Source organism: Tursiops truncatus, chromosome 17 (genome assembly GCF_011762595.2).
Source record: "Tursiops truncatus isolate mTurTru1 chromosome 17, mTurTru1.mat.Y, whole genome shotgun sequence".
NCBI classification, from domain to species: domain Eukaryota; kingdom Metazoa; phylum Chordata; class Mammalia; order Artiodactyla; family Delphinidae; genus Tursiops; species Tursiops truncatus.
The window spans coordinates 59,891,480-59,911,325 of NC_047050.1; the positions used below are offsets into that span (position 1 = coordinate 59,891,480).

Genomic DNA, 19,846 nt, shown 5'->3' on the forward strand with positions numbered 1-19,846 from the left:
GGCAGATGGGAAACCATTTCACGTATGGGAAACTGTGGATCGGAGGAGTAGAGTGACTTTTCCAGGATCCGATGATAGTTGAATGCAATAGCTAAGATCTAACTTCAGGTGTCCTGGTTTTTGATCCATTAGGTTTTTTATTTGTATCAGCCTATAATAATAGCTTTGACTAGAAAAGAAAGGCACAGAAGATTTACCTAAACCTCATTTATTTCTAAGAATGTGTAATTGTTTGCTGCTATTCATTCTCTACAAGGAAAACTTCTTTTCTTTGTTGATGTGTTAATGTTCTTTGTTATCAGTTATTACCTGGGTGAAATTTTTCATATGTAAGTAGTTCAGAAGTCAGAGGTGCTGTGTTTTGGGAGTCTTTTTTACATGTATGTTATTTAAAATTGTGTTTACTGCAAAGTGCCCTTTATTGCACTGAACTCCAGAAAAATTTTATTTCTCGTTTACTGCAAAGTGCCCTTAAGTCCACCCAGAAACCTGAGAATCTCCAGTGTTGGCTCTAACAGTGCTCGGTTAGCCTGGGACCCAACTTCAAGAAAGATCAGTGGTTATCGGATTGTATATAACAACGCCGATGGGACTGAAATCAACGAGGTAAGCTGTGGAACAGGATGTGCGTTTTTCCGGTGGTTGGGTCTTAGTTTTTTATGGCTATGTAACCGATCATCCCAAAACACAGTGGCTCAAAGCAGTACTAATTATTTATTTTCTCTTGCTGTTTCTGTGGGTCAGGAATTGGAGTTGGGTGTGTAGTTCTGGCTTGGGATCACTCTTGAGACTGTAGCCAGGTAGTGGCTGGAGCTGATGTCATCACAGCAGCTTCCATGTTCATGTCTGGTACCTGGTCTGGAAAGACTAGACCAGCTGGGAGTTGGAGCAGTGCCACCAGGGAAGCCCTATATCTCTAAGCAGATTCTTCACGTGATCCCTTCAGCATGACAGCTTTCGGGGAGTTGGACTTTTTACCTGCTGGCTCAGGAGTCCCCAGACATGCATCCGGAGAGACAGAGAGAGTGCTGGGTGAAAGCTGTGTCACCTTTTGTTACCTAGCATCAAAAGTCACAGAAATATCACCTCCACCACACTCCATAGGTAGGAGACGCCACAAGTCCCTGCATGGATTTAAGATGGGGAGGAGAACAGTGCCAACCTATGGTGGGAGGCAAGTGGGATGAGAGATAGATATTGACACAGCCATCTTTGGAAAATACAGTCTGCCCCAGCGAATAGGGATAAGGAAGTGTATGTATCTTGACACAAGTAGTAAACTAGAAATATCAGTGTTTTTCAGGTTATCCCTCTGCTTTTTAGTAAACCGGCATCTGAAAGACCCTAGTTCAATGAGCTTACATTGAAAACTGAACCATTCAGGTTTTGTGTAGGAAGATACTTTCAAATAATAGAACTTATTGAAACCCATGAAGATACAGTATTTTGCACTCAGTGACGAATCCTCTTCAGAAATTCTCTCCTTGGAAATATATTTTAGCAGGCTAGATAGCAAAGTTATTTTTATTTTTTTTCCTTATCTTGGTCCAAGAAGCTAAGACAACAAGGGAAATAGGTTGGATTACATGATTTCTATTTTCTGACCAAATAAAGCACATATTTTCATATGCAGAGACAAACTTTTTCCTACAAGTAAATCCAAGCAATATTTTGCGGAATGTGCCGTCATACGGGACACTAGGCAATGAATGGACCATAACTGCGCATTTGCTAACAGCACAGAAATACTGTTCAGCATCTTTCATTAAATCGTCAAAAATCCTGAGGGCAAATAATTCTGACAAAGCTGGAATCTTTAGACTAGCTGCTTTGCTTTTGAAGATGAGATCCTGGAGTAGAAAAAGAAGGAAGTCTAAAGCACCGAGCTATTGGTGTCTCTTTGTTATCACCAAGAAATAAACTACTTTCCCAAGGGTTGCAAATTCAGCTGTGTAGGAAGGTTATTCAGATAATGTAAATGAGTGCAGAAATTGTCACACCTGCAAAGAAATACAGTCTCACCTGTTTTTCTTGAAATATGAAGCTACCTTAGGTTATATTTCATATTCCCATTTTGAGGACATGCATGTAGAAGAAATTCTCTACTGAAAGACAACAGTAAATGACAAGGGACAATGGGTTACAGTGACACGGATGCTGGGTGTGGTGGGGACTACCCTGCCGGGGAGTTTGTACATGTTCATCCAAGAGGCAGCCGGTGTCAGCTCCTGAAGACGGTTGCTGCACAGAAATCTAGCCGGGGGCTGCCAGGTCTTGTTCCCCTTGACTATGTGACCAAGGATTTTTATTTCTGTGTGAAACTTGCCAATTTTAAAATGTTGACTCATTGAACAATTAAAATATCAGGGCTTCCCTGGTGGCGCAGTGGTTGAGAGTCCACCTGCCGATGCAGGGGACACGGGTTCGTGCCCCGGTCCGGGAAGATCCCACATGCCACGGAGCGGCTGGGTCCATGAGCCATGGCCACTGAGCCTGCGCGTCCGGAGCCCGTGCTCCGCAACGGGAGAGACCACAACAGTGAGAGGCCTGCGTACCGCAAAAAAAATAAATAAATAATAACATAACAACCGTATTCACTAGCATATTTTTTCACTGCAAAATATTCTTATTTGGTGATAATTTTTCTTGAAATAAAAATAATTTATCATATATATGTAAATATGAGTTATATAAATATATTTATATTTTTTATTGAGGTGTAATTGACATATAACATTATATTAGTTTCAGGTATACAGCATGATGATTTAATATTTGTATTCATTGTGACATTTCATAATAGGTCAAGTTAACATCCAGTTAAAAAAAATTCTAGCTGTTCTGGCCTCTCATGGCATTTTACGTTATTTGCCTTTATAAATAATGACTCCAGACTAATAATATATTTGTTAAGAAATACATGTGCTTTTTTGCAGTGTTTTTCAATCTTGGGAGTGCCTTTGGTATTTGCTATTTCTAATTTGTATTGTGCTGGGAAATTAGAAAGCTATGTTTGATAAAACTGAATTTAAAATATGAGTAAATAGACCATGAATAAAAGTCTGAGAACATTTTGTTTGAGTAAAATGCATAAACAATGTGTAGATTTTGTAACATTTCCATTTTGACTGGTGTGTGTGTTCTTAATTCTTAATTGTTAACCATGCAGTTGAGACTAAAGGTTGCTGGATAAGTGTCTTATGTAAATCAAATATTACTTTACCTAGTTGTGGAATATATGATTTTAACGGTGAATATTCCTACGATATTTTGCTTTACTTCTATTAATTTAAGCTTTTATTTAAAGATAATGCTACAATTGGATTTTTAGGAAATTCCCAAAATATTCTGGAATGAATTTCAAAATATCCCAACTAAAATCTACTTACTACATAACATGTAATTGATTGTAAAAGCTTGTTTTCAACTCAATTCCTATTTCTCTGCTTCACTTCCTCCCATCTTCCCTCCTTCACTTCCTCTTCCTCCTCTGTGTCTTCTGCATGACCCCTCTCCCTAACTTTTGGAGACCAAAAAAAAATAAAACAGAGCACTTAAACAAATGCTGCTGCTACTGATGATGGTGATGGTGATGATTATGATGATGATGGTGATGGTGATGGTGATGGTGATGATGATGGTGGTGATGATGATGGTGGTAATGATGATAGTGATGATTATGGTGATGATGGTGGTGGTGATGATGTGGTGGTGATGATGGTGATGATGATGATGATGGTGGTGATGATTATGGTGATGATGGTGATGGTGATGAGGATGGTGGTGATGGTGATGGTGATGAGGATGGTGGTGATGGTGATGAGGATGGTGGTGATGGTGATGATGATGGTGATAATGATGGTGATGATGATGGTGATGATGATGATGATGGTGATGATTATGGTGATGATGGTGATGAGGATGATGGTGATGATGATGATGATGATGATGGTGATGGTGATGATGATGATGATGGTGGTGATAATGATGATGGAGGTGATGATGATGGTGATGATGATGGCAGCTAACACACATTGAGTGCTAATCCTGAGACAGCCTCTGAGGTTTTTACAGAGCGCACCTTGTGCAAATTTTATAGAAAAAAAAGTTGCCAAAGCCTGACCTGTCAAACTGCAGAAAGAAGTCATCTCAGATAACATGTACTGTGAAAAGATTTGGGGAAATGTGCAAACATGATGGAGAACTAAAGTGCTGCCATTTGAGTTTTAGAAATGAAAGGCCATAGTTTTTAGACTCTGAGAGACAAGTCCAGTCCCCTACAGCAGTGACTCAACAACAGAGCCCAGAGCAGAGCCCAAGTCCCTCATTCCTCATCAAGGATTCTCTTCATCCATCCTAGAATAGGCTGAAGTGGAGTTTTTGCTAGATAGTCTGAAAAATTTTTCTCAAAAATCGTTGCATAACAATGAATCATAGTCATTTGTTACCATTTTCCCAAATTCTTCTCTTACATCTTAAAAGTACTACCAATAAAATGAGTTCCAGAACTTAATCTAAAACATAACAAGTAAAAATAAATGATACCTAGAAGTTTTCATTTGATGAAATAAAATGATCAATAATTAATGCATAAAATATGGTCTGTTCAGCATCAAATAAAATGTTTTTAATAAACTAGATCTTTTCAACAGATATATATATATGTTGAAAAAATATATATATTCAATATATAATGTTCAAAATACATATGCCTTTACATATTTATATGTGTGTATATATATGTGTGTATATTTATATAAATATACACTTATATATAAGTATACCAAGGCCTAACTATTCATTCCAGTTAATAGTTTTATGTCTGCAGGAAAGTTGGTTAAGGTCTTTGTGCCTCAGGTTCCTCATTTGTAAAACAGTCATAAATACCTAGTGTTTGACGGGGGATAGGAGGCTAAATAAAACAATGAATGTAAGGTCCTTGGCACATTATAAGTGCTCAGTAAATCTTAGCCATTACGATTCAAAACAACAGAAAGCAATAGGAAATATAGTTTAGAAGACCATCTTGAACTCATATTTTAAGTATTTGTCTTCTCTGTGAGTTTAAATAATGGAGCCATACTGTAAATAGTATTTACAAACAGAGAATTTAGAGCGTGAAACCCTTGTGTTTAAGTTTTAGGAACTAGCTGGCTTTCCCTTGGGCAAGTTCCTTAACTTTTCGGAGTCTCATTTTTTCCATCTTCCACTTAGGGGTAATAACGAGCTACCTTACAATGTTGTGGTAAGGATGTAAGTACAACTAATGCATGTAAAGCATGAGATAATACCCAGACCAGAGTAAACATCAAATGCTAAGAATTACCCATAATATTATCAGGCCTAGATTCAGAAGAAGATAATACATATTTTCAATTAACTATTGGCTATGTAACCAACACCCTGCCTTAAAATAACAACCCATGATTATGTAACTTGGGCAGGCTCAGCAGGGTCAGCTTGTCTCTGCTCTATGTGGTTTCAGCTAAGGTGACTCTTACATTCATCTGGAAACTTGACTGGGCTGGAACTTCCAAGATGACTTCAATCCATGTCTGGGGTGGCTGAAAAGGCTGGGGTTGGCTGGTGCTCTCTAGCAGAGTGACTCAGAATTCCAGAAACGTGAAAAGGGAAACTCCTTCCCCCAGGGCTGGCAATCTTTTTTTTGACTTGAGGTCAATTCCTTCAAGATGTCTATGGTTTCTGGATTAACTTTTTGCTCAGATGAGCCCCCTCCCTTTTTTTTTAATCTCTTGTAAAATGGATCTTTGGTGCTTCCATCTCAGTTTTCATTTATGTATTCTATTCACTATAATTCAACATACAGTAGCAAAGAAGCTAAACAAGGTCCTGACCTCAAGGGGCTTACACTCTATGCAGGAAATAATAAACATCTTCTACTAGGAAATAAAATGATTTCAGGCTGGGATGGGTGCTAGGGAGAAAACAAACAAAGGCAATGTTAGGGAATCACCCTACTGAGATACGTAGAAAAATGAACACCCCCATGAGGAGGTGAAATATAAGTACAGTCCTGACAGACGGTGAAGCCCTAATTTTGAAAAGAGCCAAGGAAATAAGGTCTCAGACAGAATGAATTGCATGTGCCAACTCCCTGAGGTGAAAAAGACATGGAAAGAAAGTTGGTGTGTCTGACCAGGGATTTCTCTTTTTATGTGAAACTTACCAATTAAAAAATGTTGACTCTGGGAGGGAGATGCAAGAGGGAGGAGATATGGGAATATATGTATATGTATAGCTGATTCACTTTGTTATAAAGCAGAAACTAACACACCATTGTAAAGCAATTATACTCCAATAAAGATGTTAAAAAAAAAAATGTTGACTCATTGAAGAACCAAACTAACAGCAACTGTGCTCACCTTCTCCTGTATGGTTGCTCATCTATTTAACTCCTACAGAAGTTATAGTGCATGTCTGGCTACTCCTAGCAAATCCGGCTATAAACATTACACTTATTTGTATTAGCGTTGCAAATTTTGTGTACTTCACTTTCTATATCTTTAATGAATGGAAATAATATTGGTTGTACCTATGTCATGAGAATTAACTGATAGGTATTCTATTTAAGGTTGTAAGATTAGAAATGTGAATATCTAAATGGTTTTATAATTTAGTATCTCTTTTGCAGTACTTGCAGCTCTGCTGCCAGCCAAGTGAACTGCAGACAATAAAATGGCTTCTGTTTCCTATATTTATTTATTTATTTATTTTTTAAACATCTTTATTGGAGTATAATTGCTTTACAATGGTGTGTTAGTTTCTGCTTTATAACAAAGTGAATCAGTTATATATATACATATGTTCCCATATCTCTTCCCTCTTGCATCTCCCTCCCTCCCACCCTCCCTATCCCACCCCTCCAGGCGGTCACAAAGCACCGAGCTGATCTCCCTGTGCTATGGGGCTGCTTCCCACTAGCTGTCTACCTTACGTTCGGTAGTGTATATATGTCCATGCCTCTCTCTCGCTTTGTCACAGCTTACCCTTCCTGCTCCCCATATCCTCAAGTCCATTTTCTAGTAGGTCTATGTCTTTATTCCTGTCTTACCTCTAGGTTCTTCATGATATTTTTTTTTTCTTAAATTCCATATGTTTGTGTTAGCATACGGTATTTGTCTTTCTCTTTCTGACTTCACTCTGTATGACAGACTCTAGGTCTATCCACCTCATTACAAATAGCTCAATTTCATTTCTTTTTATGGCTGAGTAATATACCATTGTCTATATGTGCCACATCTTCTTTATCCATTCATCCGATGATGGACACTTAGGTTGTTTCCATGTCCTGGCTATTGTAAATAGAGCTGCAATGAACATTTTGGTACATGACTCTTTTTGAATTATGGTTTTCTCAGGGTATGTGCCCAGTAGTGGGATTGCTGGGTCATATGGTAGTTCTATTTGTAGTTTTTTAAGGAACCTCCATACTGTTCTCCATAGTGGCTGTATCAATTTACATTCGCACCAACAGTGCAAGAGGGTTCCCTTTTCTCCACACCCTCTCCAGCATTTATTGTTTCTAGATTTTTTTGATGATGGCCATTCTGACTGGTGTGAGATGATATCTCATTGTAGTTTTGGTTTGCCTTTCTCTAATGATTAATGATGTTGAGCATTCTTCCATGTGTTTGTTGGCAGTCTGTATATCTTCTTTGGAGAAATGTCTATTTAGGTCTTCTGCCCATTTTTGGATTGGGTTGTTTGTTTTTTTGTTATTGAGCTGCATGAGCTGCTTATAAATTTTGGAGATTAATCCTTTGTCAGTTGCTTCATCTGCAAATATTTTCTCCCATTCTGAGGGTTGTCTTTTTGTCTTGTTTATGGTTTCCTTTGCTGTGCAAAAGCTTTTAAGTTTCATTAGGTCCCATTTGTTTATTTTTGTTTTTATTTCCATTTCTCTAGGAGGGTCAGAAAGGATCTTGCTGTGATTTATGTCATAGAATGTTCTGCCTATGATATAGCTATTATGACTTCTTTCTTTTGCAGGTTGAAGTTGATCCTGTTACTACGTTCCCTCTGAAGGGCTTGACACCCCTCACCGAGTATACTGTTGCCATTTTCTCCATCTATGATGAAGGACAGTCGGAGCCTCTGACTGGAATTTTTACCACAGGTAAGCCTTATTATGGTTTGAAAAGTTTCCAAGAGTCACTGTATGGAAACCAGAAGCTGGAGCAGCTTCTTCAATTGTGATTTTGAAGAGATTGCATTTTAATATTTGTTTACTTTATAGTATTATTACCCAATGAACAATTAGGTGAGTAGAATGCCTACTGGCTAATCATGTTCTTTCAAAGCAAGGGAAAGAGGGACAGGACCATCTAAGTTCAAAGGTCTCAGTTAAATAAAAGTGTGCATTGTTTCTTCCTGATCTCACACTGTTTCTTTTGTTCTATCGACATAAAATTTTCACATTTCTTCCATTGATATATGTGTATATTAAGTTGAACTTCCAAAATTAGAGCTCTCCAACAGTTTTTGACCTACAAAAAATGATGGTTTCATACCATTTAACCTAATACATCAATCTATAGCCAATAATTATTTTCATGAAGCTTGCAATATTAATACAATAATATGGGATATTTTAAATACTAAAATGAAAAATATAGCATGAATGCATTATTTTTCTTTTCTATATATACCTTGTAGTCAATAAATATAACTTCTTTTTGCCTCCTGGTGGAAAAATTCTATTGTTTGCTTTCTGGACCTATCATGAATTGCACTTGGAAACAAATTTAGTGCTGTATTGAGATGAGAAGGTAATTTGGAGAGAGATGAGAAATAAGCTGGACTGAGAAATAATCTTCACAGAAAAAAGTTCAGTAATTTTGCAAAATCTCGCAAGGGCTAACTGTAGTTGGAATTCTCATGGTATCCTGTCAAAGAGTTTTAAAATCTCTGATTTCATATAATAAAAATCAATGACTGACAATTCATTTTCGGTGTAATTAGATGTTATGGTCTCTGTTGTACATCCCAGAAGTGTTTAAGCAGTGAAATAATGGATGTCTGATAAATTATACTTCACTCCTGATGGCAGCCACATGTACAAGATTAAAAGGATGAACGTTCTTCTCTAGGATTTAACTTATTACTAGAGAGTGATTTAGGCACCAACGTGAATAAAGCTAAAAGTGACATTTCTCAGGCCTCTAGGGCATCATTTTGTTAATTTCTTCAAAATACTTGGAAAATAGTATCTTTGTAAAGTAATGAATATGGCAGTCTTATTTTTTTTTTTTATAGTTAATGAAAAGGGCCAAATAGAGAATCTAAGAGTTCTGGAAATTCCAGGAAAACTGTAAAAATCTGCTGTGTCCCTGGTCTTCCTAACTCGTTCTGTGGGTAAATGCTGGAAACAGAAACATAAGCCCACACTGGACTAATTCGCGCTGCTTTCCCTGCTTCCATGTGCTTTCCTAACACAAGAGATTCACCAGAGGGTCTTCTCTACCTGTGGCCCCGGGGAGCTGCTTGAGTTATGGTTTTCTTCCCTTCTCAGTTCCCTAACAAAATCTCCCTCCTTGGCTTACAGAGGAAGTTCCCGCCCAGCAATACTTGGAAATTGATGAGGTGACAACAGATAGTTTTAGAGTGACCTGGCATCCCCTCTCAGTTGATGAAGGGCAACACAAGTTGATGTGGATTCCAGTCTACGGTGGGAAGACTGAAGAAGTGAGTTGTCTGAGGCTGAAAATTAATCCAGGGCGTTTTATCTGGAAGTGAATGCCCACTGCTGCATTTGAGTTGGTCTTTGTTTTAAGACACATTGAGAATCCCAAAAGTAATTACTATTTTCCATGACCTGGAGTTTTACAAATGTCAAATCATATGACTTTTGTAAAATTAAAATGCATTTTTGCTAGGGCTTTAGTTATATATGTTATGGATTTCCAGATTCTTTGATAGTCATAAATGAAATTTTTAAAAACTTCAAAAAAGGCCCCTTTTGCAATATTAATCGTTTAGTTGCTGAGAGATTTGAAAAGAAAAAAGTCTCTGGTTTGACTTTAAAATTGAATTCAACGGCCCTGAAGTTGTTGATGCTTAGTCACTTATTGCTTACGCTCGGGATAACATCTTTCCATTTTATTATTTTTTCTTAACTTTTTCCTATGTTATTCAAGTAAACCCAGTTACTAAGCACCAAATACTTTTCAGGTTGTCCTAAAAGAAGACCAAGACTCATATGTTATTGAAGGCCTGGAACCTGGCACTGAATATGAAGTTTCCCTGTTGGCTGTACTGGATGGTGGAAGTGAGACTGAGGTAGTGACTGCCGTTGGGACCACACGTAAGTCTTGGTCAGGCCAAGATGGACTTCACAAGCTCCGACCATTTATTCTGACACACTCTTCACGCCACCAGGTTCCCTGCACATCAGCCTTATTCCTGGCTACAGAGGCTTTGTCCCTAGAACTCTTCATACATTTTTACCTTTAATGAAAGCAATATGTGGAGCATCTTATTAGACTCCTAGTCTATCATCACCTAAAGGCAGGGACCATATCTGTCTTGTTCACCATTATGTCCCCAACACTTAGCACAGTTCTTGGCATATTTTAACTGTGCAATGAATATTTGTTGAATGGAGGAATGGTTGGATGGATGGATGGGTGGATAAATGGATGGATGGATGGATAGATGAAATAAGTTATAAATGAGCAAACAAATAAATATAGGGCAAAAATGTCCAAGAGTTTCTGGAATTTCCCAAGTTGATCTTGGTTCCAAGAATCCACAAAATTCACTTGCTGATTCATTTTTTAAGTATGAGGTATTAACCACATATTAAATTATCTTTGATTGGGTTCCCTGGAGCCAGATTCTGAAGTAGAAAATTGCATCCAGAAGGTTTATTGAAGAGTGTAGTTGGGAGATATATCTGTAAGGAAATAGGACTTAGGGAGAAGCTAAAACAGAGCCCTCAGCTAATTCTATTAGAAATTCTGGACCTGGTATGACCCTTCTGAGTGGTCCCAAGTTGAGTCAAAGGGGCTGGGCCTTTCTATCCCTGCATCCCCAGTGATTGGAGGCAGGCCATCCCCTGACAGAGTCTGCAACCCCAGGCAAGGCAGTTACCAGAGCTCTGAGCCATTGGCAGCTGTACTCCAGAAGCTGCTGGATGAGTATGTTGATGAAGAGGGCATCTAGGCGGATCACCACACAGCAGCTCCATCCACTGGTTGTCCAGGGTGGATACAAGAAATAGCAGATGCACTTCTTATTGTCTTCCTTGCTGGTCCTATTTGGCAGCCCCTTTACAACTTGATCTATAGCACTGTTTAATTTCCTTTCCTCACCATGGTTATGCCCCATTTCAAAGTAACTGGGAGGTTTCACAATTTTATAGATGTAATTCAAGTGGTTATGTGAAGGCTGGTATCTGTGATTAGAAACTAACTTCTTTGGGTTTGTTTCCTTATCTGTGGAATAGATACAATGTCTACCTTACAACTCACTTCTCTCTTGCAACCGTGGTCAAGGTTGTTGTGAGAAACAAGTGACATAATATAGGTGAACTTTTCTTTGAAAACTATAAAGTGATATACACAAATGTATAGAGTTGTCATTATTACAGAATTTTAAAGTGAGGAATATTTTTTTAGTTGACAGTGTTTGGACAGAACCGCCTACGACCGAAGCACCTACCAGGCCTGTGACATCAGGTAAGGACAAATAGAAGCCTGTTTACCCATAAGAAAAATTTGATTTAAACAGAAGTTATATTATCCGAGTTTTATTTGATTTATATGATTGATTAGGAACAGGGCATACCAGTTCAAATTTCACTCCCCTCAGAGCTCTCAACCTCTTCTTATCCCTAAATGCTAATTGGTCTTCTCGTCTACTAATCAGTATCACTGTGGTACTCTCTATTTTTCCCATCTTTGTTTTGAATTCCCATTCTAATCTTTTAGAGGACGTTAGTATCCAGCCCCAGGAGTCTCTGCCCTACTCTTGGTCTCAGTACCTTCTCCTATTGCTTTCTGTTGAGAATTATTCATATCATTGTTTCCATGCATTTCTGTGGGTAACTGAGCCGTGGCTGGTGTATTGGTGTTCCTACATCAGCTATTTTCTCTCTCAGCTTAACTCTCCCCTCCGTTATAATATACCTCCCAACTAGTTGTCACAGTCAACTAGATTAAGCAAGTTTGTTGATATTTATTTCTTGACCTAAAACCTTTCAGTGAATCTCCAATACCATTCATTTATTCATTCGTTCACTGATTCATTCATTCTTCAGTTAACCTTTACTGAGCCCTTCTTTATGACCCCACATCTCTTAATCATAACATACAAGATGCTTCCTGACTGGGTTCTGCTTCCCTTCCTGGCCTCAACCATATGTTTCATGCTTTTCCCATATCCTCCTGCCATCTAGAACTCCTAACCCTGAAGGTGAGATGTTGCATTCTGTACCTACAGCCTAGTAGGTAAAGTTTTGCCTGATAAATGTCACTCTCCTGTCTCCTCTGTGACACTTTCACTATTTTTGTCGACTGTAGATCATTGTATGTCTTAAAGGCCTAACCAGTCTGACATACAGGAAAAGCTCAATGAACGTTTGCTGAATGAATGAATAAATGAATGAAGAGAAGAAAGAGTCCATGGAGATGGACAGAATGAAAGGAAGTTGGCACAAGAGGGAGAAGAAACAATGGGACAAATGAGAGAGCAGTCACTTTGGGAGATGAAAAGGAACGTGTCAGAGAAAACGAGTGAAGGAGTGTGGACAGATCTCAGAGAAAGGATGAAATCCATGTGGCCTGAGTGGATAGAGGCAGCCCTGGTGGGAGATTTGTGCTTTGAGTGACAAGTGTTAAAACAGAAATGGGGGAGCAGGTGATGGGATGTGTGTTGGATGCTAGATTGCACGCCGAGGTTGACCACATTTGGTCCCTCACGCCCTCTTCTCCAGCTCAGCCCTAATGTGAAGTTCTCACAGTCGTGCTCCTCTTTGGGTTCCCCTTCTGGTTTCCTAGTCTAAGGGCTGCTCCCCAGTTCCCCTTCTTAGTGTATATACAGAGCTGGTGGTTTGAGCGATCCATGATCTCACCTTGAGATCTCTTAAGCCCATTTTTGTTTGCTACCAGTAGGTATCATGGCTCTCTATTAACTAAAGCTGAGTTGTTCTCGCTTCACCTGGGTCTACATGGTAGAGATACATTAAATGATACTTGTTGTCATGTCCACAAATCATCTCTGTAGCTCATTTTGAAATATGATGGATGAAAAGTTCCTTAAATACTTGGTTGTGTTTATTCCAGTTTTCCGCACGGGAGTCAGAAACCTGGTTGTAGATGATGAAACCACTTCTAGCCTGCGGGTAAAATGGGACATTTCAGACAGCAGTGTGCAGCAGTTCAGGGTGACCTATCTGACTGCTCAAGGGGACCCTGCCGAAGAAGTGGTAGGAACGGTCTGTATAAATACAGCTGACTAGCAACTCCACAAGTTTCCTGACTAACCAGGCTAACGAGACTATTTCCTGAGATTAACGCAAGCTTTACTCCCGTTTCTTCATTTCTCTGGAAACTAATGTTTTTGCTTGATCCAAACTTAACAACTGGTCTCCTGATGACTTTCTGTCTCCGAAACGTGCTCCGCATACAACGTGCTTAAAATTGATAAAGCATCTGAACCTTCTTTACCGCTTTGCTTCTGTTGCCTTGACAACATGTTAGAGCACAAAAATTGGGTCATAAATAGTCCATTATACACTTGTCTGTGTGTGTGGGTATATGTGTGTGTGTGAGTGTGTGTATACTTTTGATATGTAAATTTTTAATATATAAACTTCTTTTATTTATTTATTTTGGTTGTGTTGCATCTTCGCTGCTGCACGTGGGCTTTCTCTAGTTGCGGTGAGCAGGGGCTACTCTTTGTTGCAGTGCACAGGGCTTCTCATTGCGGTGGCTTCTCTTGTTGTGGAGCACGGGCTCTAGGCATACGGGCTCAGTAGTTGTGGCGTGTGGGCTCTAGAGCGCAGGCTCAGTAGTTGTGGCACTTGGGCTTAGTTGCTCCGTGGCATGTGGGGTCTTCCCGGACCAGGGATTGCACCCGTTTCCCCTGCATTGGCAGGCGGATTCTTAACCACTGCAGCACCAGGGAAGTCCAATATATAAAATTCTATATGTATATATACACATATGTAACTTTTTTGCCCTTGGGAATCTGATTAAAAGTTTTTAAATGAAGCATAACTCAAAGGTCTTCTTTACGCAGTTGAAGTGTTCCTAATGAAATGCCATCCATTAACAAATAGTTGTATTTTTCACTGACATTGACTCTCTTTGAGCAGATTTATAGTCATTTCTAATGTATTCTTAATCATGAGTGTCTCCCTGTGGGATTTAGGTTTTTATGTGTTGAGTTTTCTTTAAGTTGTTTCATCTGTATTTGTTTTTCTCTATTGAAAACCTGGGTAGACTCTTTTTTATTAAGAAATAAAGTGTTTTTATTTTTTAAAATTAAAAAAAATTTTATACAGTTTTTAAAGGTTAGTTTCCATTTACAGCTATTACAAAATATTGGCTATATTCCCCACTTTGTATAATATATCCTTGAGCCTATCTTACACCCAATAGTTTGTGCCTCTAACTCCCCACCTCCCCACCTCTCCCCACCGGTAACTACCAGTTTGTTCTCTATATCTGTGAGTCTGCTTCTTTTTTGTTTTATTCACTAGTTTGTTGTATTTTTTAGATTCCACATATAAGTGATATCATACAGTATTTGTCTTTCTTTGCCTGACTTATTTCACTTAGCATAATGCCCTCCAAGTCCATCCAAGCTGTCACAAATGGCAAGATTTCATTCTTTTTTATGGCTGAGTACTATTCCATTGTGTATATGTACCACATTTTATTTATCCCTTCATTTGCTGATGGACGCTTAGGTTGTTTCCATATCTTGGCAATTGTAGGTAGTGCTGCTGTCAACGTTGTGGTGCATGTATCTTTTTGAATTAGTGTTTTTGGAAAACTTGGGTACAGTCTTAATCGTGGCCTTCCCATGTTTTCTTTATTTACACCATACCATTCCTTTTACTCTAGAACCTGAAAATTGTTTCCTAGGCACACTTCCCATCAGGCCCGATAACTCCGGTTTGTATCCAAGAGAAATTTTTCCTTTTAGTTATGAAATACGCTTTATTTAGCTTCATTAGTTGCATTTCTTTCCCTCTGCTGCATTATATTTGTGACACTCTAGGAAAGAAATCTCCACATACATTATTGTTCAAGAATAGCATTATTGTGCTCGCCTCGGCAGCACATGTACTAAAGTTGAAACGATACAGAGAAGATTAGCATGGCCCCTGCGCAAGGATGACACGCAAATTCGTGAAGCGTTCCATATTTAAAAAAGAAAAAAGAAAAAAGAATAGCATTATTATCCTTTCTTCCTTTTCCTTACTTATAAAGCCTTTGGTGGCAAATTATTTGTATCTGTATGATATCAATACATAAACCATGGTTTGAGCTCAAGAGTCTCTCAGGAAAGTACTTAATTTCAAGCTGATGGATGAATTGTTGTAGAACACAATGATAACACAATGGACAGTAACCACGTCCACTGTGAACAAGCAGAAGGTCCATGAAATCGGTCTGGGAGTACTTTTGGAAAATTAATGGACACTTGAACAAAATAGGTTGATTTATAAATTCACTCGGATCATAGATTTCAAATAATCCATGATTGGAAAATTCAAAAAAATTAAAATTGTGCTTAGCCGTGGTAACTAAAGACCTAATTTGGATGTTTTACTTTCCCTGTTATTGCCCTCATATTTTAACTTAGTCCCTAAAATGAAACCCATAAAAACTTCCCAGAGTGAGAGTTTTGTTTTGGTTTTTGTTTCTTCTCTTACCAAGAAACACATTAAGCTTCTTGCTAAATTATTCCCGCTAATTTGGAATGAGTTACAGTTTAATCTTGTGCATGCACTTACAAGCTATGCAAGGTAAAATAATAATAATATTTACTTTGGATTATCTCTAGATAATTTTCCCTTTGCTAGTTTCTTTCATTTCACACTGTTTATTTTGAAACAAACTTGGACACCTAGATGAAGAAGAAAAGATCAAAAGTCTTCAACACACATGTGCCCCAGTTAAACAAACCCTTAATAAAAATGAAAAATATTGATAACTTTGATGGTGATTATTTACTGTGCAGAAATATTTTTGCTCCACAGAAGAAAGTACTTTAGAATTCTTTAACTCTCAAGCCCCTATAGTGAATTCCAATGAAATTAGATTTGTTCACTCTTAATTTACAGGCATATTTTCAAGGACTCACCTGAGGAGTAATTGAGAATTTATATCTCAGTGTCTTATGAAATGTTACTACTATGTAAATGTAACGTATTATTATTACTGAAGACAGAAAGTGCATGCATCTAGATTTAGATTATAGAACCAACGTAGGTCAGGAACTTGAAGATCTATATTCACTCCCACACAGCAAATGCATATCTTAAATATTTTCTTTTTTTTGTTTTTTTATTGAAGTATAATTGATTTACAATGTGTTAATTTCTGCTGTACAACAAAGTGATTCAGTTATACATATATATATTATATATACATTCTTTTTTTAAATGTTCTTATCCATTATGGTTTATCATCCCAGTGCTATACAGTAGGACCTTGTTGTTTATCCATTATGTATATAATAGCTTCACCTGCTAACCCCAATCCCCCACTCAACCCCTCCCCCAACCCCTTCCCCTTGGCAACCACCAGTCTGTTCTCAATGTCTGTGACTCTGTTTCTGTTTTGTAGACAGGTTCAACCAAATGAATATCTTAAAATAATGATGCAGGCAGGGAAGGACAGATGGCTAAACCATATTACAAAAGTGAGAAAAGAAATGTCTGGATAAGAGAAATGCCTCTTACCATCTTTCCAAATTTTCCTTAACTATAAAAGCTGATTAAATTTACCTGAGGAAATGATAAGCTAAAGTATTGAAGTTAGAGAATAGTATAGGTATATTGTAAACCAAAGTCAGGCTTTAATATATATAAAGCAAGGGGAATTAAATTTACTTTTCCAATTGAGGTTAAGTGAAGTATTTCTTTATTTTCTAAGTATAATCAAATCTACCAAATATTCCCAATAAAAAGCTTTTGAACTCTTAGAAAGTAAACCCCCCTGTCAGATATTTCATAAGGATTGACTTTCAACTCTGCTCAGAAATATGGAGACGTAGCAATGACATTGCCCTGAATTTTGTTGCCAGGGGAGGGAGGTCTCACATGTCTTAATTTGTGAAAGGCCAATCAGGATTCCAGGCTTTTCTAGAACCTACATGTAAAAATCTAAAACCATGTCCTGAATTCTGAGTTGCAAGAAATGTTCTAGAGTAGGGAAACTCAGAATGTGGCTCAGTCTCTTACAAGATAAGTTCAGGTATTAAGATTAAGCTTAGAAACGTTTACAGCAATCTGACACTGCTGGAACGTCCAAGAATATGACCGTATTTTCTGGCGATTTTGTTTTACTGTATTTTATAAAAATATTGGTCGTCAGGGACTGAGATTAAAACATAACGGCACTAGCCCTACCTAGTCTTTCACCATAGAAGGCATGAAAATCACTGTCTAGAAACAGAACTTTCTAAGATAGGAACAAACTGAGATGTGGGGAATCCTCTTCTACTGTGGAAACAGCTTGCTGGATGGGATCCAGGCTGCTCTGAAGAGCTCTGGACAATCATGGAGCCAGACATGAAGTTGCATTTCTGAAAAAATTAAAAACATGAAGTTCACTGGTTAGATTTGCACCTCATTTACCCATGAGCATCTTTTATAGAATTGTTTTCTCAGCAAAACCATCATCTGCTATGACCTGTAGCATCTGTCTTTAGTGGACACCTATCCTTTTTTTTTTTTTAAATTTTATTCGAGTATAGTTGATTTACACTGTTGTGTTAGTTTCAGGTGTACAGCAAAGTGATTCAATTATACATATACGTATATTCATTCTTTTTTAGATTCTTTTCCCATATAGGTTATTACAGAATGTTAAGTAGAGTTCCCTGTGCTATACAGTAAGTCCTTGTTGGTTATCTATTTTGTATATAGTAGTGTGTGTATGTTAATCTCAAGCTCCTAATTTATCCCCTCCCCCCTACACATTTCCCCTTTGGTAACCATAAGTTTGTTTTCGCAATCTGTGAGTCTTTCTATTTTGTAAATAGGTTCATTTATATCATTTAAAAAAATTAGATTCCACATATGAGTTATATCATATATTTGTCTTTCTCTGTCTGACTTCACTTAGTATGATAATCTCTAGGTCCATCTATGTTGCTGCAAATGGCATTATTTCCTTTTTATGGCTGAGTAATATTCCATTATATATATGTACCGCATCCTCTTTATCCATTCTTCTGTCGATGGACATTCAGGTTGCTTCCTTGTCCTTGCTATGGTAAATAGTGCTGCAATGAACATTGGAGTGCATGTATCTTTTTGAATTATGGTTTTATCTGGATATATACCCAGTAGTGGGATTGCTGGATCATATGGTAGCTCTATTTTTAGTTTTTGAAGAAACCTCCATACTGTTCTCCATAGTGGTTGAACCAATTTACATTCCCAATAACACTTTGGGAGGGTTCCCTTTTCTCTGCACCCTCTCCAGCACTTATTATTAGTAGACTTCTTGATGATGGCCATTCTGACAGGTGTGAGGTGATACCTTATTGTAGTTTTGATTTGCATTTCTCTAATAATCAGTGATGTTGAGCCTCTTTTTATGTGCTATCCAGCCATCTGTATGTCTTTTTTTGGAGAAGTGTATATTTAGATCTTCTAAGTGGGCACCTATCTTTACCTTGCTTTGTGCAAACAAGCAGAGGTCAAGTAGAAGGAACTTTGAATGCCCAAGAGGAGGTTTACATTTTATTCTTGGGAATGAGTATCATTAGGATAAAGAGATTTGCTAGAGCAGTCAAGTGGAGCAGAGGGCAGTGATTTAAAAAAGGCTCGGGAAGGTGGCACAGTGGTTGAGAGTCTGCCTGCCGATGCAGGGGGACACGGGTTCGTGCCCCGGTCTGGGAAGATCCCACATGCCGCGGAGCGGCTGGGCCCGTGAGCCATGGCCGCTGAGCCTGTGCGTCCGGAGCCTGTGCTTCGCAACGGGAGAGGCCACAACAATAAGAGGCCCGCGTACTGCAAAAAAAAAAAAAAGGCTCGGGCCAGATATTCAGGATTTCAATATGGCTTTTTTTTTTTTTTAACCCAATAGCTATGTGGGTCTCAGTTTCCCCATCTGTAAAATGAGAGTAATCATACTTCTTACCTCAAAAGGTTGTGGTGAAGAGTAACTGAATTACTACATTAGAATACTTAGAGTAGTACTTGGCAGATAATAGCAGCTAGCTAAATGAGGGCTGTTATTATAAACCACAGCAACTACTACCTGGCAAGCAAAAATGAGCCCTCCGGAATGGTCCCATTGCTTTTCAGTACCCTACAGGCTAAACTTGATTGGTTCCAAGGCCGTGTGCTTCTCAGTTTGAGGGATGACCTTATATAGGGAACATCATCATGGGTGGTTTGCTAGGCAGACAGCTCGGAACAAATGCCCAGGCTCTGGGCTCCAGAGGGTTATATTGAAAAGAAATGCCCTAAAGGAAGCTGCATGGATAGGCTAAGACAAGACAGGGCAACCACAGTTCTTTCTTTACAAGTTCTTAATGCCAGGCTTATCTAACTCATTTTAGAATAAAACAGAGCTCCTTTTATAAAATCTCCCTCCCAGGACTACATCAGTACCATCCGGTGTATTGCAGTGTC

The 19,846-nt window shown here is 38.3% G+C and overlaps 1 protein-coding gene and 1 non-coding gene across 7 annotated transcripts in view; both read left to right on the plus strand.

Moving 5' to 3' along the window:
• Window positions 1-19,846, plus strand: part of COL14A1 (collagen type XIV alpha 1 chain) — a 267,412-nt gene that overhangs the window by 116,530 nt on the left and 131,036 nt on the right. For 5 of the 6 annotated variants that reach the window (XM_073794695.1, XM_019932070.3, XM_073794696.1 and 2 more), the window contains 6 exons: window positions 467-606; window positions 8,011-8,137; window positions 9,566-9,705; window positions 10,192-10,324; window positions 11,640-11,699; window positions 13,305-13,456. In XM_073794695.1, the coding sequence (XP_073650796.1) occupies window positions 467-606; window positions 8,011-8,137; window positions 9,566-9,705; window positions 10,192-10,324; window positions 11,640-11,699; window positions 13,305-13,456 (752 nt within the window). The remainder of the gene's footprint in view (window positions 1-466; window positions 607-8,010; window positions 8,138-9,565; window positions 9,706-10,191; window positions 10,325-11,639; window positions 11,700-13,304; window positions 13,457-19,846) is intronic. The other variant, XM_019932069.3, reaches the window with a different exon arrangement.
• On the plus strand, window positions 15,294-15,400 carry LOC117308759 (U6 spliceosomal RNA). The gene has a single exon (XR_004522940.1). It is a non-coding gene; the product is annotated as a U6 spliceosomal RNA (small nuclear RNA).